This window comes from Typha latifolia, chromosome 3, assembly GCF_019914945.1.
Source record: "Typha latifolia isolate L0001 chromosome 3, TyphaL0001v2, whole genome shotgun sequence".
In the NCBI taxonomy this organism is placed as follows: domain Eukaryota; kingdom Viridiplantae; phylum Streptophyta; class Magnoliopsida; order Poales; family Typhaceae; genus Typha; species Typha latifolia.
This window is the reverse complement of record NC_133088.1, coordinates 16,218,138-16,243,167: the sequence shown is the minus strand read 5'-3', so window position 1 is coordinate 16,243,167 and position 25,030 is coordinate 16,218,138. Positions and strand designations below refer to the sequence as shown.

Below are 25,030 nucleotides of genomic sequence, written 5' to 3'. Positions count from 1 at the left end.
TAAAAAGCCAATAACAGATGAATACATAAAACTCTTCTAAAAAATACATTAGTATACAAACTTGCCAATCAATGGTGAACTACATAATATTATCCAATTGCACAGCAATCTCTGTTCATTGAAATATTAATGAAAGCATGCTTCCTTTGGCAGATTTGTCCTTCAGATGTATCAGAAGCTTCACTACATATTTCTCTCTCTTTTTTTTTCGCATCGAAATGTAATAAATGCTTCATTTTGCTATTTCTGTTCCCTGGCATTGCGCCTTGTTATTTCCTATTGATTTTCAATTGATCATTTTGGATTATCTAACAATCCTCTGATGTAGTCTGAATACCATTCTTTCCAGGGGTATGCTTAAAAGCCATATGTAATGCCTGTGAAAGCAGGGGGTCCTTGTTCTAGTTTTAAATAGGAGGATAACCTTTATTGCTGCAAGTACTTGGAATCAAACTAAATGAGTCCTAAAGTGAATATTTAAACTAAATCCTGTTAGGAAAGAGAGTATAATTTTCTTTCTTCATAGTTGCTGTTATATTCTCTCCTGCATCATTTGTAGGAGCTACTAAGTCCTTGCTATCTCAAGCTAATAGTTGATGGAATAATATGCTAAATGTGTGCATATCTTTTGGTGGAGACTACATTTATATAGCATTTGCATCATTTATATCTGGAAGGCCAAAGTCGCTTTATGATCATCTTTTCCCTAAGCATCCATGCAACAAAGTTGAGACTGCTGCAGGAAGTTCAAGAGGTATGTTGAATATACTCCGGTTTTTCTTAGCGTAGCAATAAAATATACAGCTTATCTATGCACTACCACCACCTGTTACTTTGCTTTTATTGAATCAGCAAATTGTCATATTTGTTCTTCACCCTTGCATTTTGGAGACTATCGAAAACTTTAAATGTCTACGAGGACTTAAGCGTCTACCTAAGAACATTGTATAACTTATGTTCCATCAATTCCTTTTGGTGATTATGTATGCACTTTTATCTTCATTTGTAACCATAGCTAAGAGCCTATTCAAGAAACTTTCATCAACTCTAAACGTAATCAGCTTTAATGTTTTTACCTACTTATCTGCAAATCTTTGTGACCATATGATCTTTGTATTTCTATGTTTCACTGTCTCTTACAATGGTTTGTCGAAAGTCTTCTCTTCCCCCTGATTTAGTGTAATTGTCTTGCACCAGTACCATTCCTAGCAATTCTTATCCAGTTTAACATCTCAAATCTTGTGATTTATTTTTGAAATCTCCATTTGCTTCTTAGCTCTTTTATTTCCTAAAGTCTTGAATGGCAACTTGTTTAAATTGTTAATGTTGATTTTGTTTCAGATAGAGATGCAGAAACTAGGTTGAAGACGACGTCTAGGTATCTTCCTCTTCCAAGGGAGAACCCAAGGATGAAGACATCGAACTTCTAGTTAGACTAAGAATTCGTCTCCCTGACGAGAACGACACTAGAGAGGGAATTTCATCGCAACGATCCTATAAAGGTGGAACTCTCGTTCAGTTCTTGCACAGATTTCTTAGTCTTTGGCTTTGTAAACTACTCTGCTTTGTGACTGCAGTTTCTATGGTCTTTCTGCTCTTCTCAAATGGTGGAAGGAGAAAACCACAGTTTTCTTTCTGATCATGTATTATTACGATTCAGCTGCACAAGGTAACAGAATATAGCAGAGTGAGTCTGCAGTCTCGAATGTTTATTTCAAAGGGATAATTAATATTTCCAGAAGAGAAGACGATAGAATCTGCAAGTTTATCGACAGCCATTTATTCTGACGGCAAGCATCTAATTTTGCCTGTATATATATGTATAGACAGTATACTGCTCACTTGCTCAGTGAGTAAGTACCTTATAAGAAGCAAGCAACAAAAATTGTGGTATTTATAAAATATTTGTATTTTTATATGAATCTCTCATTTACTTTTCCTGTATGTGCACTAATTGTGGTATAAATATAGATTTCAATCATATATCATAGAGAATATATTCATAAAATAAATACGTATTCGATATTCGATTTGTATATAGAGTAATTAAATTTACTATCTGTATCCAAAAAATTATCTATTTGATTCCTACATATAATTATTCTATGATTACCAAGCATTTTCAGTTTTTACTTTTTTTTCTCTCTCTCAAAACTCATTTATCCACTTCTAAATTCTTTTTTCTTTATAAGCAATGTGGTGTAATAGATTTACAACTTAAGTTAATTAGACCCTGATTTTGAATCACGAGTACGTACCCAATATTATTATCATGCAACATTAGAGCACAAAACGTATTAAAATGATGGTTCTCTAACAGCTTATGCATAAGCATGAGATCGTAATTATTCATAGCCCCATTTATGCTTAATAATATATATATATATTAAACTAAAGATAACTTAAAGTGTATATTTTAGATACACAAAGATTCACAGCAGGATCTCTGATGATCAGTTCACCAAACAACAAATGCAACTAGTAGACACATCCTTTTTGCTTACAGAATTAGAAGGCTTAATTTAGTCCTATAAAACTTTTAAGAGATTTCTTGGCATCCACCACATTGAAGTGAGATGGTGGTCAGAAAGGTTATAAATCTTAGCTCATCGATAGAGACAACTGCTATACGGTGGAGTCCAGTAATCTGGCCCGCTGTTATCTCGATAGACTTGAGGAGTGCAAGAGATAGGAACTAAGCATAGCCCTCTATTCCTCAATTCGACCTTTGGGTCTCCCTTCTCCTTTCCTAATCCCCATGCATTTTGATCCTGAAATTAATAAACCAATTAATACTTCATCAGTATTTCTTCATTAATTGCATGCAATCTTTACTCGGAGTATTTTAAAGGTATGAACTTTGGATTAGTTTTATATAAATATATTACCTTACTCACACTTGACTTCATGTATGGGTCACTAAGTAACTGCATGCAAGAGTAGCACAATAGTTAGATTAGTCAATCTGAAAGATAGGAATGTGACTTAGAATTAATTCCAAAGCTTGTTTATTTTAATTGATCATAGCAAGATCGATCACATGATGAAATTTTATAAGGAACAATGTTCATAGAAATGATGGCCCCACTAGATAAAAGCAATGGTGTTAATTAATTACCTGTACTTGCTCATGCAAAAATCTAATATACTTGATAGCTTCCAGTAGAACCGATGCAGTATCCGTCTAACATCAACCACAAGAGAATAATTAGAAAGATCTTATAGTACTCTTTTGTTTTTCTTTTTGTCCTCCTGCAAATGAAGACGATCGAGCATATTATTCTAATTATTTACCTTTCCAAAAGGTGACACAATTTGCTGCAATGCGGTGATCTTATCTGCTATCTTAACTTTAGGTACCTGCAACTGTTCCCCAGAAAAGAAAAGAAAAGGAAAACAAAGTTCCCTCTTTTAAATTGCACTATTTTTGGTACATTCCACGTCAAAAAATTGCAACCACATTCTAATGGCCAAGTAAGAACTAAGCTCACCTTGAGAGATGAGGTAGTAGAGCTCTCATGTTTAGACTTCTTTAGAAGTGTTTCTGAACTGTCTTCAGATCTTTTCTTCTTCCCCTCACTTGTTGCTCCACTGCTCCTACTACTCACGACTCTTGTCTACAAGAAATCAATTAATTACCAGTCATAACGTATACCCATGCAAAGAAGAAAAAAAAATGTATGTATGTATATATATATATATATATATATATATATATATATATATATCGAATTGCTTACTGATGAGATTTCGCATCCTTGTTTCTTAGAAGTATCAGAGTGAATCTCTAAGCTTTTGACGTAAGGCTTGGAGGCTCTTACTTCCACGGCTGGCTTACTGAAAGAGCTACTAAAGGAAATAAGATCCGATAAGTTCCTCGTATTAGACCAAGGTACGTCGTTCATAAGCTTATTGCTGAGTCCTATAACCGAGTTATTGAGACCAATCTGGTAACCAACTCCGTCAGTAGCGTTAAACTGATCATAGTAAGGGATGCAACCAGCCGTACTTCCACTTCCATCCACGAGTCTGTACGATGGTGAGTGAGGGATCTCATGCTTGACGTGGGAGATGGCGGAAGCCGAGTAGTGGGCAGCCATGGCGGCGTCGCACGCGGCCGATGGCGCCAGGTGGGGGTCGGGCGGGGCGATGGACCAGTTGCTGACCAGATCCGATAGATTGGCCGTCATCCTCCCGTAGCCAGTAGGCGAGGGGTTGTTTGCGAATTCCCAGCTGCTGTGATCCATCTTCTTCAGGTAGTCGCACGCCGGGTCGTACATCTCCGAGGTCAAGCTCTTCGCGTTCAGTGCTTCGAGGAAGTTCTCGCCGCCGCCCCCGCCGCCGCCGCCGCCGCCGTCGTCGTCCTCGTGCCGCATGCCTCCCGCGTTCCTAGAAAAAAAAGACAAGACATCCGTATCGCGTGAAATCTAGCTAAAGAATCTCGATCTTTTATGCACGATCGATGTGATCTCTTTCTTTCTTTCTTTCTTTTCAAATAGTAGCAAGATTCTTTTGTGCACTCACAAGAGAACCTGGTTCCATAGGTGGGTGTCGACGGCGGCCGGGGAGGAGTCCATGCTGAGGCCGGAATGGTTGGAGATGGAGAGATCTTGGTCGTCGCAAGAGGAGTGGGACGTGGGGTTGTGAGGTTGCCATGATCGGCTGCTGCTGCTCATCGTGCTGCTCCATGGATGCATCTCCCACGGCCAGTTTGGCCCACTAGAAGAGCTCGCCACCGAGGCCTCCGACCCGTCTTGAGCCATGTACTGCATGGGATCGGTAGCTTATCTATCCAGAAGGAGCCCTCCTTGTTGTTGCTTAATTTTCCTTGGGCCTGAGGGTCTTTAATAAATCTAGAGAAAATTACATTCAACACCCTACATTTTATGTATATGATAAATAGCTCCGTCTCTTTTTGTTATTTACAAATAGAACCCTCTTTTTGCTAAAAATTATATATTGAGTCCATACCTTACCGTCTGATAGACATCTGGTTTATGTAACAGAGTTTGTTGAGTCAAACAGAGCTCAACTTTAAGAAAAATAAAAATAAGAAAGAGAGATTTTTATATGCAATATAGTCCAAACGTAATGCGTTATTCGTAATTTAGTCTTAAAAAAAGAAAGTCCAAGCGAGCGAGGGAGGAGGATATATCCGTTTGCATGACGTTAGCACGAAGGGAGGGGGGGGGGGGAGTATTTTGCAAAAAAAGCTAGAATAGAGGAGAGGGGGAGGGGACAGCAAAGTGTGCTCAGCCTTGTGTTCTTTCCACTGAGGTTGTGGGCAATTATTATAGGGCGGATCTGGGTCCATTTTGAAGAGTTTGTTAGGCTATGGACTTTGTAGTTGAAGGTGGTGGGTCTTCTTTTCGTTTTAGTTTTAGTTGTTTCAGTCCAACATTATTGCAATCCATCATATTCTTTATAGCTAAATCTTTTGGATGAATGAAGACAAGGATGGCAGAGAGAATTAACTCTCTCTTTATCAAAGGCTCCTAAGCTAGTAGGACCTCAAGCTAAGGCTTTACAATTTGGACTAGTGACTTCTCCCATTATCATCATAATTAAACTTAGTTTAGTTTGGTTCTATCCAGCATTATTTGCAGCAGGTCATTGTTTATAGCTAAAGCTCTTGAATGAAGACAAGAATAGGAAAGAGAATTAGCTGATCGCTTTATGTATTTAAGCTACTTTTGATTAGTGACTTCTTCCATTATAACATCTTTAATTAAATTAGTCGGATCTTAGTTTCCTTTCTTTTCTTTTCTTTTCTTTTTTACTGCTATTTATTTAGAAGAAAAAAATAAAGAGTTCGTTGTTGCGCTGATACCGAAGATGATTCTACGACAAACTGTGCATGCCTGTGCTTGCGTATATATGGGAATCCGTGCCATGTCTCATACATCATTGCTCAATGTAGCAAGGTATCATATTGAGGTAATTGCCAAATAAAAAGGAAGGAATATTCTTATCGTAACACAGTAATTTGACTTTATTCCATTACTCCTCCTCCATTAACCCTGATGTGATCGATATATATTCTGATTAAAGGAGTAGTGCTATATGGGTCATCATAATAATTAACATTTTACTACTCGTTGTTAAAGAGATAAAAGTATATAAACGCTATTTTTACTGGTCGGCCGATAACCCTAAGCTAGAAACTTGTAACTCTCTAATAAAACCAAAAGCAAAAGCAGTGAGGACAAGCTTTGGTGTTGGTGGTGTAGGTGGGCTATTTATTCAAGGAAGCAATCGATTATTTCTATCTACTTCTCCTCCTGCGTACTGTATAACTTTGTCAACTAAGGTGTGAACACAGATCTATATGAATAGGTAAAGGAAAAAAAAAAAAAAGGCCTCTCATACTCTAATGTCTCATCTCAACAATATAGCTAGCTAGTATGAAAATGACATGATAGCGTCAAAGGATCGATGAAATATAGGAGTCAGAACTACACTATACAGAGAGAGAAATATTCGAAACTATATATATATAGTACTGCAGTGAAGTAGACTTAGAAAAAGAAAGAGAGAATTTATTCAAGGTCTATGCACTAAGCAGCAATATCCCAAATCATAATCAAAGAGATTTAGAACAAGACTGTGTGCGTGTGTGTGTGTGTGTGCAAATCTATAGATAGATCGATGTCATGGAGTCTATTCAATGTCTACTCTCGATCGTTCCTTCTATCGCAACAGGACGAGCACACGTGAGATGCAGCTAGTGGTACGGGATCTAAGTTAAGCTCTCCTTCTCATAGAGAGATTCTTAGTAAGCAAGAGGAAACCATTCAAGGGAGCAAAACTTAGTGCATGGGGGAGTTGCCGGCCTTCTCCTCTCTTTGGGTCCATGGCAGTGACATTTTGGGATACAAAGCTGGGACTATGTGTCAAATGAGCTTAACCCCATGTCCCCTCGTCTAGGAACACGCGTGCCATTCTAGTCTTCCTTCCTAATTGATCATAGACATGTCCTCATAAAGATCAAATCACCCTGCCACAAAAAAGAAAATAAAAGAAAAAAGAAGAAGAAGAAGAAGAAGAAGATGAATTCTAAGTTTTACTAGAGTTAGCTTTGAATGTGGTTCATGAAGCTTTAGCAGTAGTAATCATGAGTACACTTGTCAGAACATCGAGATTGTTGCTTAACCGACGATTCCGACGACGAAGTTAGCATGATCTTTTGTTAATAATAAGTCCATGATCTTTTGTTACTGATAAGAAAAGATGGGTGGTGGCTCCCCCCACCTCAAACCTTAGGGTTATGTGACATCTACTTCCACTAGAGTTTTGCTTTAAGGGCACTTGCAAGGGCTCTTTCTTTCCCTCTCCTGGGATACCTTTTAAAGCACTTGAAAAGGGGGGAGAGAGAGAGAGAGAGAGAGAGAGAGAGAGAGAGAAATATAAATAGAAAAATAAAAGAATTAAAGGGCGTGCTCTAATAGATTACATTTAACTTAATGAAGTCCAAGGGATGAGAATGAGATGGGTCACCTTTAATTAGGTCTAAGAAAGACATTCCACAAACAAAAGGAATGTTGTGACATGGACGGCAATCAAATTTTAATACGGCTCAATTTATTGTTTATTCATTAATTTTCTAGAGTTCAAAACAAACTTCTTTGATAGTAAACCAAAAGACAGTCACGTACGGCACGAATCACCACGGAGCGATAATTAGGCTTAGAATGAAAAGTATGATTAGCATATCTTAAGGTTCACACTAATCCTTCATCAAGCCTAACCTAGAAGACTAATGAGAGCGCTAATCTGCATTAGTGGAACCACCTGTCGTGTAGTTATAGCTACGAAAGCTCCGAGAGGAGCAGAGCAACCAGAGGTGAACAAGTGTCCAAGGGAGGGGAAGGCGGGACCCACCTCCTTTGGAGGAGGAAGAGACAAAGGAGGAGTCGATCGAGCAACAAAGCACGCGAGGCTTTTGTTTACTTAATTACCGGCAACCTTTTAATTAAATCCAAGTTGACCCCGTTTCGATGTCAATCACAAAGTTAAGGGGGGCATTATAACTTATAAAATTTCTAATCTACTACTAGAATAATAGTCTCCTCATCTTCATCTTCTCTCTCTCTCCCTTTAATCTTTATATCGTTTTAAAGACAAAGCCAAGTTGAGATGAAAGGTCTGCCCACAACCCACTAAGGTTGGTGGGAGTGGACCCAAACAGGAGGGGTGATGGGTGACAGGGATGGATGTAGATGAGGAGAAGGGAATGTATGCGCATCTTGGTGGACTTTGGAATGGATTGGGATCTTAGGCGGGGGGAGGGGAGAGGAGGGGAGGGTTTCCACTGTGGGGGAAGATGATGAGGGGTAGAATACCAGGTGAGGTGAGGGAAGACTTTTGGCGATGTCAACGGGATTGGATCTTTTGAAGGCGAGGGGTCAAAAGGTCAGTCATGTCTTTGTGGAAGGGGGTTACAAAATTCAAATGGTTGGCGATGCAAATGGAGACTTATTTTTGATGTTGTTGGACTTGGAAGTGTACAAACACTAGGAGGGGAGGGGAGGTGAGGTGAGGTGAGGATATTTTTCTTGAAAGAATCCAAAGCCAGAACAGTTTTGAGGATTGCTTCTCTAATTTTGGGAGCATGTTTCATATGGGTGGCTGAAGAAATGATAATACTCAAACCATATACGTGCGATAGCTTTTAAGTCCAAAGAAAAAGCAAGTGATGTGTATGCTAAGCAACTAATCTTCTTCTTCTTTTTTCATAAAAAGAGTCATCAAATACTGTGGTGTAGTAAAACGAATTAAATTACAATACCTATCGAAAGAATACAAACTATGTAAAGAAAGCAATCGAACGTTCATACCTGATGTAAGCAACCATATTTTGGTGATGCAAATGGTATATGATAACTATGAGAAAAGAAAAAATATATACATATTTCTTATAAATGAATACTTGAAGTAAGCTCATCTGTTGATGAATATTGCCATCTAATAATTCCCATTTGAAAGCACAAAAAGCAAGAAAAGTGACATCTCAAGCCAACATCCTTTCTCAACTCTTTGATGATGAAAAGCCCTAAAAATCAGAGAGCCACCAAGTTGTAAAAGCAATAAAATCACAACGCTTATTATAGAACACGCGCAAAGAATGCTAATCCTCGTGAAATTTGAAGTTTCCAAATGATATCAGACAAAGTACACATATTTTATCACATTCACCTGAATAAACATCCAGGCTAACATCAACAATGAGATCAAGAAAAATATTTCGCTGTTCAAAATATAATTTCAGGATCTAACAGACTAAGAAAAGGAGAGATCAATGATTGATGGGCATCTCTCTCCTCAGACATCAGAAATAAACAAAATGAGCTAAGACTAAACCAGAAAAAAAAATGAGATATGAGTATTGTAGGATTGTTTATGTCCCACTGAATAATTAACTAGTTTATGAAAAGGATTTGTCATCAAGAGTACATCAGATCCTCAAATTTACAATTTACAGCAGGAAATTATCAGGTAATATACCATTCAAGGTGCCTAAAAATTTGCCAAAAGATACATTCTCTTTACAAACCAGAACATGGATACTGTTGCATGTAACCTTTTGGCTGCAACTCTTGCTAATTACTAGCACATCAAGTTCCCAAAACAAGCATACAGAACGGAGGCCAAGAGCTGCAAAACATAGAAAACAAGAACAAATTAGAACAAATATTCAAGTAATGATTTCCAAGCATTAACCTAGATTCTGGATTGGAAAGGAACTTGGAACAGAAGCATTTACATCACACCAACTTTCACAGCTTATTTAATGGTCATAGACAAAACACTTGAGTAAATCTCTCAATTTGATAACAAAATTAGCACGGGGTGGTAGCAGGATGAGTATATTGACTATATTCCTTTTTATTCACCTACTGATGTCTGTTGGTGACTTGGTAGTCTGACACTGTTACTACGAGAGTATAGCAATTACGGGTATGCATGAGATATAAGCGATTATCAAGCAAGAGTAGCTAATTGCTAAAAGCTGTTCTACCAAAGACGCTGAAATTGCACAATTTCAAAGAAATATATGAAAACAGCTTCTTGTGCCCTAGCATCTACAAAGACTATAATCATCTATATCCATGTCATCCATAAAACTAAATAATATCTTTACTTGTGCCGTCCAATACAGGTAATAACATCTACAAACATGAGCAGACAATGACATCCATAAGCATGCCCTCCACTTACAAGTTATACTTCCCATTGCCTAATTTAATCTGGTCAAACAAAAGAGTGCACTGTGTAATATTTTTCCAGAGTCACATCAGGTCAACTGAATTGACTTAGCCCTTCCATCAGCCATGACAGCTTAGTCTCGTGCCCTAGCTGACGATATATTTTTTTGGAGAAATGTTGATGAGGGAATTCAAAAAAATGATGATAAATTAAATGATGAAGTTCTCAAATCCTAGAAGTTTGTGTCTTCAAATTCAGAACCAGCCCCTCTACTCTTCAAGTGTTTCAGACTAAAGCAACAAGCCAAGTTTTGGTGTGATTGACAGAGAAATGGTGACAAAATGTGTATTGACTAAAAACAGTAATATAGTGCATATATGTGAAAGCAGAAGTAAAAACTTCGCCTGCCAATAATCAAAGGAACCTCCAAAAATTAGCTGAAGCAATTATAGAACATATAAATAAGAAGTCTAGTATGTAGACAATAAGGCGACACCAAGGTTCAAAATGCAAAACCAATAGATTTAGCAAGGTTGACTGGGCAAAATAATAGATTTGAGGATCAAAAGACTGGCAGGAGATATCAGACAAAAGAAGGGTAACAAAAGCTTACAATCATAGCCAACATGGAATAATAATACCCAGATTTATTCTCTCAAAATGACCATATTTCCAGAATATCAACAATTCTTCTATGGTTGCCATGTAAAGAAGTCTTCCACAACTTACAATTGATATGTCAATGTAGATGTAACCGAAGGCATAGCTGTGGTTCTATCTCAATTGGATGTTTAGTTAGAATGGATCAAAAGCCAACATATGATAAGAGAGACAGGAACATTTTGTTGGATCTTATGGAAAAGAAGAAAATACATCTTGCAATCTAGTCTTCTTCCATTAAAGTGAAAGCTTCTAAGTGCATGAAGCCCAAATCAATAGATGCCAGGAGAACATGATGTACACATGTGCATGAAATTTCTAGCAATAATGGGTGAAGCAATTTTTCCTATGCCTTGAATGTGCGGCACTCGACTTTCTATTTGCAAAGTAAAGTTTGCTTGTTCACTTCGTAAGTGCAGCTCCTGTTGAATGACAACAAGACAATAGACAAGCAAAATACACAATTGGCAAAACTATTATGATTCTTTATATTGAAAAAGAAGTTACAAAACATATCAACGACAAGAAAATTAAAGAAGCAAAATAATCATCAAGGACAAAATGAACATCATAGAACCAGTGGCACTTCGATTTTGCGAAACCAGCCGACTTAATAAATTTCAATAGTTCTCTTATACAACTAAGTATGAACATCCATAAATATGTGATCCAATGGGTTCAAAGGTGTTGTGGAGCCTTACGTTTTAAAAGTAAGCCCCATTTGAGTTTTAACCCATGGCCCGAATTGGCATGACTTGGTAGATGCTGGGTAAATTCCAAACTACCGTTGCAACAGCACTAATGTTGCAATCCTAAGGCAACTTCACATGGACCTCTTGAAGAAAATAAAACACACTCAAAAATAACCAAAGAACATAAGGCCGGCACCCAATTACATACTCAAAACATAAAAATACAATAGGGCCAACATTGCGAACAAAGAGGCCCTAACAATATGGAGGTATGCTTACTAGCATTGCCACGATAAGTGATGCCCTCTCTAGCTAAGATACATAAAATAAAAATCAATTTCTAATTCCTAATGTTAAGCACCAGAATTAGTAAAGCAACCCGTGAAAAAATAAAGAAGAATAATACAGTTTGCTACACAAACTCCAAAAGTCTAACCTGTAAAACACCACCATTAAGTTCAAAATTGCTACTTCTAAGGTTCAGAACCATCTAAGATTGGATAATTCTTTTTATAGTCGAGATATTTTCTAAGAGAACCTACATAATTCTTGCCAAGAAACCTATTACATCGTCAATAGAACGGCATCATTGTCTAATTATCCTGCCCTATGATTGATAATAGAAGCTATTGCTAGTAAACTACTTACCCTAACAGAGCTCAAAAGAACATTTAAAGAATTCAACCTAGTTAAGTACAGGACAAAAGATTATCGTGATTCAACCAATCTGGCATCGAAGATTGCAAAGAACACATCAACCAGAACGGCATAACCGAAGAATTCATATCAAGATATTCTCTCCCAATGAATTCTGATGTAAAGCGTCAAGAAATTGAAACCCTAACCTTACCTCGAACCCATCATTTGCAGTAGCGATCGGCCTTCTTCCGAACCCTATCGTCAAGCGCCTCCTCGACGGATCGGGCAGCAACCCGGGACTTATTCGCAGGGTCGTATCCAAACTTCTTGGTCTCAACGGGGAACAGCTCCTCGTACTTCATCCGCTTCGCCGCATCGATCGTGTACACATCTCCTCCGGCGGCCGCGTCGTCGGCATCAGACGCAGCGGCGACGCCCTCGGAAGGGTTGATCTCATCCTCCGCCGCCGTTTCAGCCACCTTCTTCTTCTTTCTCTTCTTCTTCTTCTCCAGGGTGGCGGCGTCGCCGCCCTTGAAGGTGAGCCGACCGGCCTTCGCCTTCTTGTACGGGTCCGACATGTTACTCGCCCGGGCTTGCTATTCTGGTTTATTTGTTCCACCTATACAGCTATACTTGTGAGTTATGAATCCGCTTGAGTTCGGATCTTTCTACTTCGGATTCGAATCCCTATAATTTGAATCCGTTTAATTGGGTTGGGCTTTATGTTCTAGATAGGCTATCCATTGTTGGGCTCGATTCAAGCCATGGGCTTTCTACCCATATGTATACACTCACTACAGACAAGGGTCCTTAGTCACGTGCATGGATTTGATGACCTGTCCATCACTGCCGGCAAATGTTTCTTCATTGGCCCACATCTCTCTCTCTCTCTCTCTCTCTCAGGTTTGGCTCTCTCAGTGAACTATATATGAATCTATGATGTATATACAACGTTGGATTTGGAATCAGCAATGCTTATGTATAGCTGCATGTCTACGCAAGGCATGCATAAATGGCCAGTTTAGTGCGTGTATATGCGTGTACTCTAACTAAGTAGTATTATATAGTATATACACGTATGACGTTGCAGTACATGGAGAGTGAAACTAAAAAGGTGTGTTAGTTGACATGTCACGTTTGATAATGATAAGTGTCTGGTCGGTGAAAGGATACATCTCTTCTTTCTTCTCTCTCTATAACTGCTTATGGGAATCTTTACGTTGTGGAGTTGTAGGGCAGCGTATGGGAAGTTGCCCGTGAACCTTTCTCTTTTGTCTTTGCATCCTTATCCTCCACGTATCCAACAAATATAGTCATATTTTGCCTCTCCTCGCATCTCATCTATAGAAACAAAGGACGTGTAATGTTGCTAGGCATGAGGCATCTCTCACTAATTTCTTTTTTCTCTCGTCACATACTCTATAGGAAGCTGCTGCGAGTTCCTGCCACGTCTCCGTCAATTAGCAGATCATTCATCCATCTTTCACATGTTTTATCCTTGCAAAACATTTACACATGCATCCGCCAATAGTGAACATGGTCATTAGTTATTGTTTGTTTTTCTTAATGGTCGAACTGGGTCCCAGTTTTATGGCATCCACATGTCCGGCCAAGAGAAGGGCAGTAAGATATTTGTTATAACCTACTCAATTTAACTATGTCATATATATATATATAGTGTAATCATAAGTTGGATTAGGTAGAGGGTTACTCCATCTTATTCTATCACATCCTTCTAATGTTAACCAGTAAGACCAACTAAAACGTAACAGAAATTTCGGTACGATATTAATAATTTACATACCTCGAGCGATATATTATTATTATTATTATTATTATTATTACGGGTTTTGTCTTTTGTCGTGTCGAGATGCTGCTCGGATCCGGCAGGGCTCGTCCAACCCCCATTCCCAGGCGCGGTGGGGCCCAATGAAGTCCAAGCCGTCCTTTTTTAATTAGGGCGGGTCCCACGCCACGTCAGCGCCGAGCGAAGGGAATCTAATGGAAGCCGCATGGCTCCGAACGCTAAACGACAAAACTCGAATGGGCTCGCTTCTCTTCACTTATCCGACCCTTCTCGGATAATTTTATCCGAGTCTAAGATATCGTACTCGTGGTTATTCTCCATTATATATTTTTTTTTAAACTTAATTACTTCTCTAATTGACGACGTAATATTCAAAGTCAAAAGAAGATATTATAGAGATAGAGAGAGAGAGAGAGAGAGAGAGAGAGAGAGAGAGAGAGAGAAAGTGCAATTTTTGACGTCTAATTAATCCAAGCACGTATTACATCGAGGTGTTTGTCTAGAAACGGATGGATGGATGGAAATCTAGCTGAATACCAAGGTATGAATCCAAAACACGATGGTATATATCAAATATACCGATAGAATAAGTCGTGACGTCCAGCTGCTAACCCGTAAGTGGAAACAAAAAGGTCTTATTCTCCTCTTATTCCCTGTCGAGATTTTTATATATGGAACGTATAAACCAAGAATAGCCAAGAATAACTAAATGGTGTATAACAAGTCACGCTTCAGGCACGTGCATATCACATGCAAAAACTCACCATCATGCATTATATTTGTCATAGGTCCTACCGAGAAAGTAACGAGGATGGAGAATCCTAGGCCATCATACAATAGCATAATGCTGTGTCACGGAGTGCCTCACTAGCTTACAAAAGAATCACGTACATATATATATATATATATATATATATGAATTAAATGAGATATAAGAAACTTTGATGCTTAATGTTGTACGTTTTACGAGTTAAATAAGCACTTATATTTGTATAATATTTTCTCTCTTTTTAAGAGGTTGTTAATTAGATGCACGCTGTACTCTATAATCTTTGTCGGCAGGGCAAGCCAACGTCCACATGAATGCACGGAATTCCTCTTTACCTAATGTTCAACTCGAACTATTTAGTATAGTTCTTGGCCACCTGGGGATTATTTTTGAAAGCTTGCAAGGTCTTACGTAAGGCTAATTACCTAATAAAGTTAGTCATATGTTGGTGCTAAAATTAAAGCTATATATATATATATATAGAGAGAGAGAGAGAGAGAGAGAGAGAGAGAGAGAGAGAGAGAGAGATGGATAAAGGATTAGGTAAATCTAGCTTTATATGTTGAGATAAGTAAACAAATGTGCAATGGTTTTTCTACTGTATAGATAAGAACAGTTACCATTATAGCATGCTAGGTTCAATAGTGGTTGAGTTTTCCCTTCTGTCGTATATATAAAAGGGAAAATACAGTTTACCTCCTTAAGTTCAAATCGTATAGTGTCTTCTCAAACTTTCATTTGTATATCTTAATCTTCTTAAAGTTCTACTTTGTATGCAACCGTTGATTTTTTTCGTCAAAATTATTTATAGAGTTAATTTTATGATAAAATTATTAACCTTTTGACTGTTTTATTCTTTATTTTAATTACTTTTGAATTTTGCAATGTGCAAAAATGTAAAAATGAGATAGATTGAGATCGAAGAAGCATAAGATAAAAAAAATTACTTTTCTAATTAGTTGGTGCATGACAAAAAAAAGATATCGTCTTTCTATATTAAAATTAACACCATCCAAATAGGGGTTTAAATGGCATAAATATAAGTTCAGAGAGGCACTTTTGAATTTTAGCACAGGGGTGTACATTATATTTTCATACTACAAAGATTAGTAGGAAGTATATATTTTAATTAATTTGCATTAAACAAGGGGTAGAGTTTGTCCTGATATGAATTGAAGTTAATATGATATATATATATATATATATAAAAGAGGGGATGGGGGGGGGAGAAGGTAAGTCCTACACTACTCTAGTGGGCCCAATTTTTAGCCACATAACGACAATGTTTGAGACTTTATCGTCTCTCTCGTTCTCATTAATCTTTATATCTCTCTTTTGTTTTTTGTTTTTTTCTTTTGCTTAATTAAAATGATTAATCTTTCTATCTACACTTGAGCACGTAAGTATCTTCTTAAAGTTTTGCTATTTTATGAATAAACTTTATTATTATTAGTATTATTTAATTGGGATTGAATCCCTATTTCCTCTTTTTGTTTAAAGGACAAAACTTTATTACATCCCCTTCTACCTTGAGTCCATATTGAATGAATCTGATAGATACTATAATTAATTGTCAAATTGAGCTAAAAATTTACTATTAGCTAACGAATTAATAATGCATGCTATACCATTAAAATATTAAACAAAGATTTGAAGAGATCTATACGACTCATCCAGGTTAAACAAGGAAACAATTCAAGGGTGGAAATGTAAATAAGCACTTTATTTTTCTCTCTTTTATTTTTTGCGTTCCTTTATTTCAAAGGAAAACATTTATCTATCTACCCCAACTGCATTTCTCTTCAATATTTATATGTATATAAGTTCTCTAATGGTATGATTGTTTGTGGCGCAAATAGGCGAGGAAAAGGAAGATAATACGAGAAATATTATAAACTGCAGAAGTGTGGAAGAAGACTAGAGAAGGAAAAGTATGACAAGGAATTGAAAACTCAAACAGCTACCTTTATCTTCCAGTCTCTACCTCCAATTAATTATTCGAAACCAGAGAGGATCGAGTAGCAGAAGATAGCAAGAAGAAGAGGTAGAAGAAACAAAACTACTTGTCTTTGAACCGATCGGTTTGTGCTTTTTCTTTAAACCCCTCTTTCTCTTCTGTTCTCTTCTTAATTCTCCCTCCTTTTGCCAGCAGTTCTGGGTGCAACCATTTGTTTGATTTATAGCTCTCCCCTTTGTCCTTTTGCTAAGGTTCTCACTTCCTTCTTCCTTAGTTTGATTCTTTTGTTTTTTTGGATGATCTACAGATAGAAACAAAGATGGAAATGTATAGAAAAAAGAGGGAGTTCACAGTTGCATGTTAGCTAGCTAGTGGAAATTTTTTTATACTTAATTTAAGTTAATTTTTTCTTTTGGTCTAGATCTTACCAGAGACAAAGGAAGGTGGGCGTTGGGAGATGGCATCGGCTTCGGCGGCGGCGGCGACCACCGCAGCTCCAGTGAAGAAGAAGAGGAACCTCCCAGGAAACCCAAGCAAGTATCCACATGCATATAAATATATATAATATATATAATTAATTACTTCCATGCATGTTCCTGATAGCAAAGATTATGCAATCCATATTATAACACAAGTAAATTTCATTGCACCAAGTGCAGATCCAGATGCGGAGGTGATAGCGCTGTCGCCGAGGACTCTAATGGCGACGAACCGGTTCGTCTGCGAGGTGTGCAACAAAGGGTTTCCCCGAGAGCAGAACCTGCAGCTCCACCGGCGAGGGCACAACTTACCGTGGAAACTAAGGCAGAAGAGCAGCACGGAGGCTCCACGGCGGCGGGTCTACCTCTGCCCGGAGCCGACGTGCGTCCACCACCACCCGTCGCGGGCCCTAGGGGATCTCACCGGCATCAAGAAGCACTTTTGCCGCAAGCACGGCGAGAAGAGATGGAAATGCGACAAGTGCTCGAAACGCTACGCCGTGCAGTCGGACTGGAAGGCCCATTCCAAGACCTGCGGCACCCGAGAGTACCGCTGCGATTGCGGCACCCTCTTCTCTAGGTATTACTTCTTCTTCTTCTTCTTCTTCTCCATTCTATTATACTAATTGTACTACTACTATTACTACTACAACTACTACTGCGTTGTTAATTATTCGTATATATGTATGTGTCTGTCTATCATTAAGGCATCATTTCGATCGAATCAACATAGGTTTCCGCGTCTTGGCTCAGTTTATTAGGGTTAGGGCTTCAAGTTTCAATTTAGGAACATAAACATAGAGAACGAAAGAAAAATGTCATCTCTCTCGCTCTCTCTCTCTCTCTCTCTCTCTCTCTCTCTCTCTCTCTCTCCTATTCACGTGGTGCCTCGGAACTCGGAAGTGGCATTGCAGGTTTGTTCTCATGTGGGTTGGCTATATGTGGGCAGGTCCACGACTCTTCACGAGATAGTTAATTTTGGTTTGGAATTGCTAGGAAAATCCTTCTCTCTATCGTGCAATCGATTCAGCTGTGCTTTTAATCTGGGTACTGGATATCGTACATTCCCAAGTTTTGATATAGAATAGTAGAAATTCTAGCGTTCTCTTGATGTAGTTTAGGGTTAATTGGAAGGATATATATCGAAGAGTTAATGGGATTTGGAACTAGTGACAAGGGAAGGAGAGGTGTACCGATGGAATGGTCTCATCCTAACAGCAGAAGTTCTATATTTGCATTCGGTTATTGAAGTTCGAGCCCTAAAAATAGGACTTTCCCACGGCATGCATGGATTGACACAGTTAAAACACTTTTTACTCGAGTATAAATAGGCACAGGTCCTTTATATTTCTCTCCTTTCGATGTTTATATGACCTCTTTGGTATCTCGTGCTTCCTTTTCCTCAGATCTCTTCAAATATTACAGGAAGAGTAAGAAAATTTTCATTAAGGAAATATTAGTGTAGTTGTTGGGAGTGACAGATAAAGTTATTTCCATGCACATTGAATAAGAGAAAAAGTTGGATAATGTTTAAGTTGATATGAAATAATAATGAGTTTTCATGATCTACTGGTTTAACCTTTAAGAATTTTAGATTATTGTTAATTACTTCTTGCATGCACTGACTTCAACCTTATTCTTCTTATATATACATGATTTGGAAGTGACTTAAGTTCGTAAAATTAATTTCTTCAAGGTCGTGTGTAGGCGTGATAGCTTCGTCACTCATAGAGCCTTCTGTGATGCTCTAGCACAAGAGAGCTCAAGGGTTTCATCTACCCTAATAGGCAATACCAGCATTGCTTTCAATCTCTCTCAACCAAATTCTCAAATTGCAACACTTCACAACCAAAGCTACTCATCAACCGACCTCCTCCGACTAGGCGGCGGCGGCAGCTCTCAGTTCGATCATCTCATCTCTCCATCAAACACCTCCACCTTCCCCAGCAATGTCTCAAACCAAGACTTCAATGATCATTCCTTGCTTCAAAGCAAGCCCTTCAATGGGTTAATGCAATTGCCAAACCTCCAACTTCAGAGCAACGCCACTCCTTCCTCCGCTTCCAATCTCTTCGGTCTAGATTTCTTCTTCAACGGCAGTACTAACGTCGGCAACCAGAACAGCCAGATGGTGATGCCGGCGCAGTTTAACGATTGTAGGTTCGCCGGAGATGTACCGAAGTCTCTGAACATTGACACGTCGATGCACAATGGCTCAGTAATCAACCCGGCGCCGCAGATGTCAACCACCCAATTACTCCAGAGGGCTACTCAGATGAGTGCAGCAACCACCAGCAGTAAGAGTGCCATGGAGAATGACAGCCATCTGCAAGAGTTGATGTATTTGCTATCAAATGGCAACTCTGGGATATATGGAAGGAGTAGTTGCACCAGCACTGGTGATCGCAGTGAAGAAGACATGGCTGGGCTTGATCGGTTCGATCTAGGCTCATATGGTATGGATGGATTCAAGCTTCAAAATCGAAATATTCGTGGATCTGATCAACTAACTAGAGACTTTCTTGGTGTTGGTGGTGTGATGAGGAGGAGCATGGCAAATGGATTGTCTCAAAGAGAGCAACAGCATGGAATTGATATGAGCTGTTTGCAATTGGATCCAGATGTGAAATCGAGTAGATCATTTGCTGGAGGTAATCTGCAATAAAAAAGACAGGAAGTTGATTATGAAACTTAACTACTTAACTTGGTTAACTTTATCGATGGAGGAAGCAATTGTGGTTACTCTCAAGTTGTTGTTTAATTAGTATATTTAGTGTATTAATACCTGTATTTAATGCAGAGGGATACTATTATCATTTCTTTTCTTTTACTATTTGGAATTATAGATAGATAAATTTCCTTGCATGTTTGGTTGCGGCATGAGGAAAATTTAGGATTGTGATAAACTTAATTATTCCGGATAAAGGAAATTTCTCCGTCTAATTTTTTTTGTTTGATATTTGGTTAGAAAAAGATACATAAATGCTGGAATAAAAATATTGAGTAAGATGGTGTTTGGTTTAGGATAAGTGATTAGAAATAATTAAATTAATTTTATTGCAATTTTCTAATTTAATATAAATAATTATCTCGTTTTTAAGATTTAAAATTATATGAAAATTATTAATTTTATTTACAATTATTATATTATCACATTATAATTATTTTATTATTAAAAAATAATTTAACTTAATTCACCAAGTTTACACAAATACTATCACAAATAAATATTTCATATCAAATGTATCAATATATTCTTATATTATAGTACAGTCATGTTACAATTCAATAATTTAAAAATTATATTATAATTCGGTAATATATTTTTAATGTATTATTGGAGAGAACAAATTATTTATTTACATTTTATAATAGCTTAGTCGGATGACTGTGGACTTTTACCACAGAAAAGAAATCTTGGTCGAATATTTCAAAATTTTATCCTAGCTAGAAGGGAGAATAAAGATATTCAAATAAAACCCACTTATTTTATTTTGTTATTCTATTTAGTTATCTCGTATTTGTCATAAATTTTTAAGTAAAAAAAAGGAGATTTATCTTGTTTTTAACTGTGCCAAAAAGGGTTACTCAAGCATGGTTATTGGTTTGCATGCATATGTTATCGGATTATCCAATTAAGAGCCTTTGTCCGAATCCGATATATTTACGTCTAGACCCCTAGATAAAATATAAATTAGCAAAATGGTTTCCGCGTCTTAAGCCTATTCTAATGAGAGTACTCCCATCGAATGGTTTCCTCCTGGTCGCTTATTGTAAATCTTTGTACTCTTCGTTGCATTACTTCTCCAATCTACACACGAAATCCAAACCAAACCATCTCATTCTCACGAAAGCATCCAACATTGGGTTCCGAGATAAGCAAGATGAAGTCGACGCCTACTGCGATCTTCTGGAGTCTTGCATTCGATCGAAATCGCTTGCCGAAGGTAAGAAAATCCACCAAAGAATCCTTAGGAGCAATGCCCACATCATCAGTTCGCGTTTGCTGGAGAAGATTGCTCGCGTGTACGTCGCCTGTGGTGAGATCGGACTCGCCCGTGATGTGTTCGACAAAATTCTGCAGCCAACTACCTTTCTATGGAATGCCATGATCAGAGCTTATTCTTGGAATGGTCCCTACGGTCGGGCGATTGATCTATATCATAAGATGGTGGATTCGGGAGTCGAATCGAATAAATTTACGTTTCCATTCGTTCTTAAGGCGTGTTCGAGTTTAGTAGCTTTAGAGGAGGGAATTGAGATTCATAACCATGCGAGAAGACTCGGGCTGGACACTGATCTGTTCGTCTCCACAGCTTTGATAGATATGTATATGAAATGTCGATGTTTAGATGATTCATACAAACTATTCTGCGAAATGCCGACGAGGGATGTCGTCGCTTGGAATGCCATGATTGCTGGCTTTGCGCTTTATGGAATTTATGAGGACACAATCAATTTTGTTTTAGAAATGCAAAGAGAGGGCAAGACTCCGAATCCTTCAACTTTGGTGGCAATTCTGCCGGTTGTTGGACAACAGAAGTCTCTTAGACAAGGTAAAAGCATTCATGGGTTTTCTGTGAGGAGGTGCTTTGATGGCAAAGATGTTTTGCTGAGCACCGCTCTGTTGGATATGTATGCAAAATGTGACCATTTGGGTTATGCTTGCAGAATATTTGATGAAATGACTGTGAGGAATGAGGTGACTTGGAGTGCACTGATTGGAGGATATGTTCTTATCGACAAGATGGAAGAAGCCTTGAAGCTGTTCAATCAGATGATGCTCGAAGGATCCTCCACTGTGTCCCCAACCTCTGTTGCAAGTGTTCTTCGGGCATGTGCAAGATTGGGTGATCTGGATAGAGGTCAAGAGATGCATACTTTTCTGATTAAATCTGGGTTTCTCTCTGATATAACAGCAGCAAATTCTCTTCTTTCAATGTATGCTAAGGCTGGAAGTATTGACGATGCTGTTAAGTTTTTCAATGAAATGGATGCAAAGGATACTGTCTCTTATAGTGCACTTATATCAGGGTGTGTGCAAAATGGGAATGCCGAAGAAGCTTTTCTTGTCTTCAGAAAGATGCAATTATCCAGCACAGAGCCAGACGCTGCAACAATGGTAGGAGTTATACCAGCTTGTTCCCATTTGGCTGCCCTACAGCATGGGAAGTGCAGTCATGGTTATGTGATAGTTCGTGGGCTTACTTCGGATACATCAATATGCAATGCTCTGATTGACATGTATGCAAAGTGTGGGAGAATCGACCTTGCCAGAATAGTTTTCAATAAGATGATGAATAGGGACGTAGTGTCTTGGAATGCTGTGATTGCTGGGTATGGAATTCATGGACTGGGTAGTGAATCCATTTCAGTGTTTTCATCCATGGAGAGTGCAGGTGTTATTCCGGATGACATCACATTTATATGCCTTATATCTGCTTGCAGTCATTCAGGGCTTGTCAATGATGGAAAACACTGTTTTCACGTAATGACACGGATCTATGGTATCAAGCCAAGGATGGAGCACTATATCTGCATGGTTGATCTTTTGGGACGCGGAGGTTTCCTGAATGAAGCCCATGATTTTATTTGCAATATGCCATTCAAGCCTGATGTTCGTGTATGGGGTGCCTTGCTTGGAGCCTGTCGAGTTCATAAGAACATTGAACTTGGAGAAAAAGTGTCAAAAATGATCCAAATGCTTGGACCCGAGGGTACCGGAAACTTTGTTCTCTTGTCAAATATATACAGTGCTGCTGGGAAGTTTGATGAAGCAGCACAAGTTAGAATAATGCAGAGGGTGAAGGGCTTTAAAAAGAGTCCAGGATGTAGCTGGATTGAGATTAAGGGTTCTCTCCATGCTTTTGTTGGTGGGGATAGATCACATCCACAATCATCAATTATTTATCATGAGTTAGAAAATCTGTTAGTTGATATCAGAAAATTGGGTTACCAGGCTGATACAAGTTTTGCTCTGCATGATGTGGAAAAAGAAGAGAAAGAACATGCTCTTCTTTACCATAGTGAGAAGTTAGCAATAGCATTTGGAATTCTTAGTCTGAGAAAGGATCAGACCATTTTTATTACCAAAAACCTTCGTGTTTGTGGAGACTGCCACACTGCCATAAAGTTCACAACCTTGGCTACAAGTAGATCTATCATTGTGCGAGATTCAAATAGGTTTCATCATTTCCAGAACGGGATATGCAGCTGTGGAGACTTTTGGTGATGATGTGAGTTACGCTTCCAATAGCAAATAAAGACATTCAACTCATTTAATTTTAATCAGCCTAGCAAGGTACGTTCATAGGGAACAGAAACTCTGTAGTTCTCATTAAACAAATTTAACTCAAGATTGATGATTTATTTATTTGTTTTTCTTAATTGGAAACACAGGAAAGATTTTCGCTGTTCCTGACTTCTTCCTTCTTGGTCAAATATAATTGTAGAGAAGGTTGGTGAACAACTGATCTAGAACTCCCACATCAACTTTGATAAATATGATAACATTAAATATTATAAATATTGTTAAAATTCAAACCTGGATGAGAATAGAAGATCGCAAGGGTTTAATGTTACAGTTCTGGACATAGTTTTTTTCGTACAAAGAGATTAGGAAAAAAAATAGAAGCTCCTTTCTAATTGCTTTGTGTCCCTTTATTTTTAGGCATGGTAGCATATGATGTTCATTATCTTTTCGTAATCTAAAACCAGGCTACATTATATTACGTATATCTCCATTTTTTAACTTTTCTTGACCTCCTCTGTCTCATCATATCTGGTAGTTCAGAAATGATGAACTTCAGTTTCTTGTAGGAAAAGCTGTCCCCACTCATGGTCGCAAAATAACATCCAATGCTTGAATTATAGGGAATACAAAATCATCAGAAGAAACAGAAGGTTGATTTATGATGACTCAAGATATGGGTAATGTTATGATATTGTTTCCTCTTCCTCTTGGAAATCGAGACCAACATATGAAGATACTTGATTTAAGAGTGGAAATTTTGAATTTTTTTCAACTTCTCGATTGGGTTGATGCAGGTTGGTCTGTGAAAGAACATTGACGTCTACAGAAGATTTGAGCAATGAGGTGACAACACCTTCTTGTAGGCATAAACTTAAACTGGCTATCCACTATAATCTATATAGCAGTTCTCTGGAGGAATATAACTCTTAAAGCAATTCTCATAAATTTGGTTAGCAGAAAGTCGGTTAATACGGCTCCACTAGAAAGTCGAATGACCAAACTTTACAAGAATTTTCAAGTGGATGAGATCGATTAAGTGGAAGAGCAGCACTTTGCAACTCTCGCGTGCATGTCATGGAGTAACTAAATATGAGCTCTGCATGAGTGCAATTGATAACATGTTGGAAGAAGCAGTTTTGAAGAAATAATGGCTGTTGTTTGCTGATTTTACAAGTGATAGTTTAGCTCCAGGAATAAACTTACGTTTGCAATATAACCCCTCAGTTATCAGATATCGTTAAAGAATTCATATGCAGTTTCTACCACCTGTCTCATAATTTGTCATCAAGAATTGCGTGATCTTTTCCTTTTTCTCCTTTTTCTGCAGATTCATGTACACCTGCTGGATGAGTTTTCTGACACTCTTGCTGTAGCTAAAATAGTTCATCTACTGGAATGGCTGCAGGATATATTGAAAGGGCAATCAGAGTAATACTCGAACTTCTTGGTGTTGGACGAATTCTTCCAAGCTCTTGAATTTGGAGAGTTAATTTTGTAGAGTTCGGGATTGGCTTCGCACGCAGGTCGTGTTTGTTTGGAGGTCGACGTCACCTGTTTCCTTTCAGATT

The 25,030-nt window shown here is 38.1% G+C and overlaps 4 protein-coding genes and 1 long non-coding RNA gene across 18 annotated transcripts; 3 read left to right on the top strand and 2 right to left on the bottom strand.

The window, feature by feature from the left end:
• The first annotated feature begins 487 nt into the window (after window positions 1-487).
• LOC140784980 (uncharacterized) lies at window positions 488-1,852 on the top strand. The gene is made up of 3 exons (XR_012108353.1): window positions 488-754; window positions 1,342-1,502; window positions 1,578-1,852. It is a non-coding gene; the product is annotated as an uncharacterized lncRNA (long non-coding RNA).
• A 508-nt stretch (window positions 1,853-2,360) lies between these two features.
• Window positions 2,361-5,090, bottom strand: LOC140784979 (uncharacterized). The gene is made up of 7 exons (XM_073132647.1): window positions 4,525-5,090; window positions 3,741-4,389; window positions 3,492-3,617; window positions 3,295-3,366; window positions 3,119-3,184; window positions 2,889-2,927; window positions 2,361-2,771 (listed from the first exon to the last, which is right to left on the bottom strand). Exons 1-7 carry the CDS (start codon window positions 4,770-4,772, stop codon window positions 2,607-2,609), a joined length of 1,365 nt encoding a protein of 454 aa, XP_072988748.1. The 5' UTR covers window positions 4,773-5,090; the 3' UTR covers window positions 2,361-2,606.
• Window positions 5,091-9,379: 4,289 nt separating this feature from the next.
• Window positions 9,380-12,817, bottom strand: LOC140783219 (uncharacterized). Of its 2 annotated transcripts, none has more exons than XM_073130011.1 (2): window positions 12,404-12,817; window positions 9,380-9,654 (listed from the first exon to the last, which is right to left on the bottom strand). In XM_073130011.1, exon 1 carries the CDS (start codon window positions 12,773-12,775, stop codon window positions 12,419-12,421), a length of 357 nt encoding a protein of 118 aa, XP_072986112.1. In that variant the 5' UTR covers window positions 12,776-12,817; the 3' UTR covers window positions 9,380-9,654; window positions 12,404-12,418. The 2 variants fall into 2 exon arrangements, with proteins under 2 accessions (XP_072986112.1, XP_072986111.1); XM_073130010.1 differs by having other exon boundaries at window positions 12,409-12,817.
• Window positions 12,818-16,530: 3,713 nt separating this feature from the next.
• LOC140783738 (protein indeterminate-domain 4, chloroplastic-like) lies at window positions 16,531-20,152 on the top strand. Of its 9 annotated transcripts, none has more exons than XM_073130753.1 (5): window positions 16,610-16,817; window positions 16,926-16,981; window positions 17,152-17,263; window positions 17,390-17,789; window positions 18,917-20,152. In XM_073130753.1, the coding sequence occupies exons 3-5, from the start codon at window positions 17,188-17,190 to the stop codon at window positions 19,872-19,874; spliced, it is 1,434 nt and encodes a 477-aa protein (XP_072986854.1). In that variant the 5' UTR covers window positions 16,610-16,817; window positions 16,926-16,981; window positions 17,152-17,187; the 3' UTR covers window positions 19,875-20,152. The 9 variants fall into 9 exon arrangements, with proteins under 9 accessions (XP_072986853.1, XP_072986852.1, XP_072986854.1 ...); XM_073130757.1 differs by having other exon boundaries at window positions 16,622-16,817; window positions 17,152-17,267; XM_073130754.1 differs by having other exon boundaries at window positions 16,622-16,817; window positions 16,923-16,981.
• A 763-nt stretch (window positions 20,153-20,915) lies between these two features.
• Window positions 20,916-24,856, top strand: LOC140783328 (pentatricopeptide repeat-containing protein At3g16610). Of its 5 annotated transcripts, none has more exons than XM_073130188.1 (5): window positions 20,916-23,510; window positions 23,609-23,666; window positions 24,029-24,139; window positions 24,257-24,305; window positions 24,790-24,856. In XM_073130188.1, exon 1 carries the CDS (start codon window positions 20,940-20,942, stop codon window positions 23,439-23,441), a length of 2,502 nt encoding a protein of 833 aa, XP_072986289.1. In that variant the 5' UTR covers window positions 20,916-20,939; the 3' UTR covers window positions 23,442-23,510; window positions 23,609-23,666; window positions 24,029-24,139; window positions 24,257-24,305; window positions 24,790-24,856. The 5 variants fall into 5 exon arrangements, with proteins under 5 accessions (XP_072986289.1, XP_072986288.1, XP_072986286.1 ...); XM_073130187.1 differs by lacking the exon at window positions 24,790-24,856 and adding an exon at window positions 24,420-24,724; XM_073130185.1 differs by lacking the exon at window positions 24,790-24,856 and having other exon boundaries at window positions 24,257-24,724.
• The last annotated feature ends 174 nt before the right edge of the window (window positions 24,857-25,030 follow it).

What these genes read in the sequence shown, in the direction of transcription:
- LOC140784979 (XM_073132647.1), bottom strand. Translation starts at nt 4,772, where the DNA reads ATGCAGTACATGGCTCAAGACGGGTCGGAGGCCTCGGTGGCGAGCTCT. An exon ending in CTATGGAACCAGGTTCTCTT is followed by an intron (nt 4,390 to 4,524) that starts GTGAGTGCACAA and finishes TTTTTTTTCTAG; the next exon opens with GAACGCGGGAGGCATGCGGC. An exon ending in TGAAGTCAAGTGTGAGTAAG is followed by an intron (nt 2,772 to 2,888) that starts GTAATATATTTA and finishes TATTAATTTCAG; the next exon opens with GATCAAAATGCATGGGGATT.
- LOC140783738 (XM_073130752.1), top strand. Translation starts at nt 17,188, where the DNA reads ATGGCATCGGCTTCGGCGGCGGCGGCGACCACCGCAGCTCCAGTGAAG. An exon ending in GAACCTCCCAGGAAACCCAA is followed by an intron (nt 17,264 to 17,389) that starts GCAAGTATCCAC and finishes CACCAAGTGCAG; the next exon opens with ATCCAGATGCGGAGGTGATA. An exon ending in TGCGGCACCCTCTTCTCTAG is followed by an intron (nt 17,790 to 18,916) that starts GTATTACTTCTT and finishes GGTCGTGTGTAG; the next exon opens with GCGTGATAGCTTCGTCACTC.
- LOC140783219 (XM_073130011.1), bottom strand. Translation starts at nt 12,775, where the DNA reads ATGTCGGACCCGTACAAGAAGGCGAAGGCCGGTCGGCTCACCTTCAAG.
- LOC140783328 (XM_073130188.1), top strand. Translation starts at nt 20,940, where the DNA reads ATGAGAGTACTCCCATCGAATGGTTTCCTCCTGGTCGCTTATTGTAAA.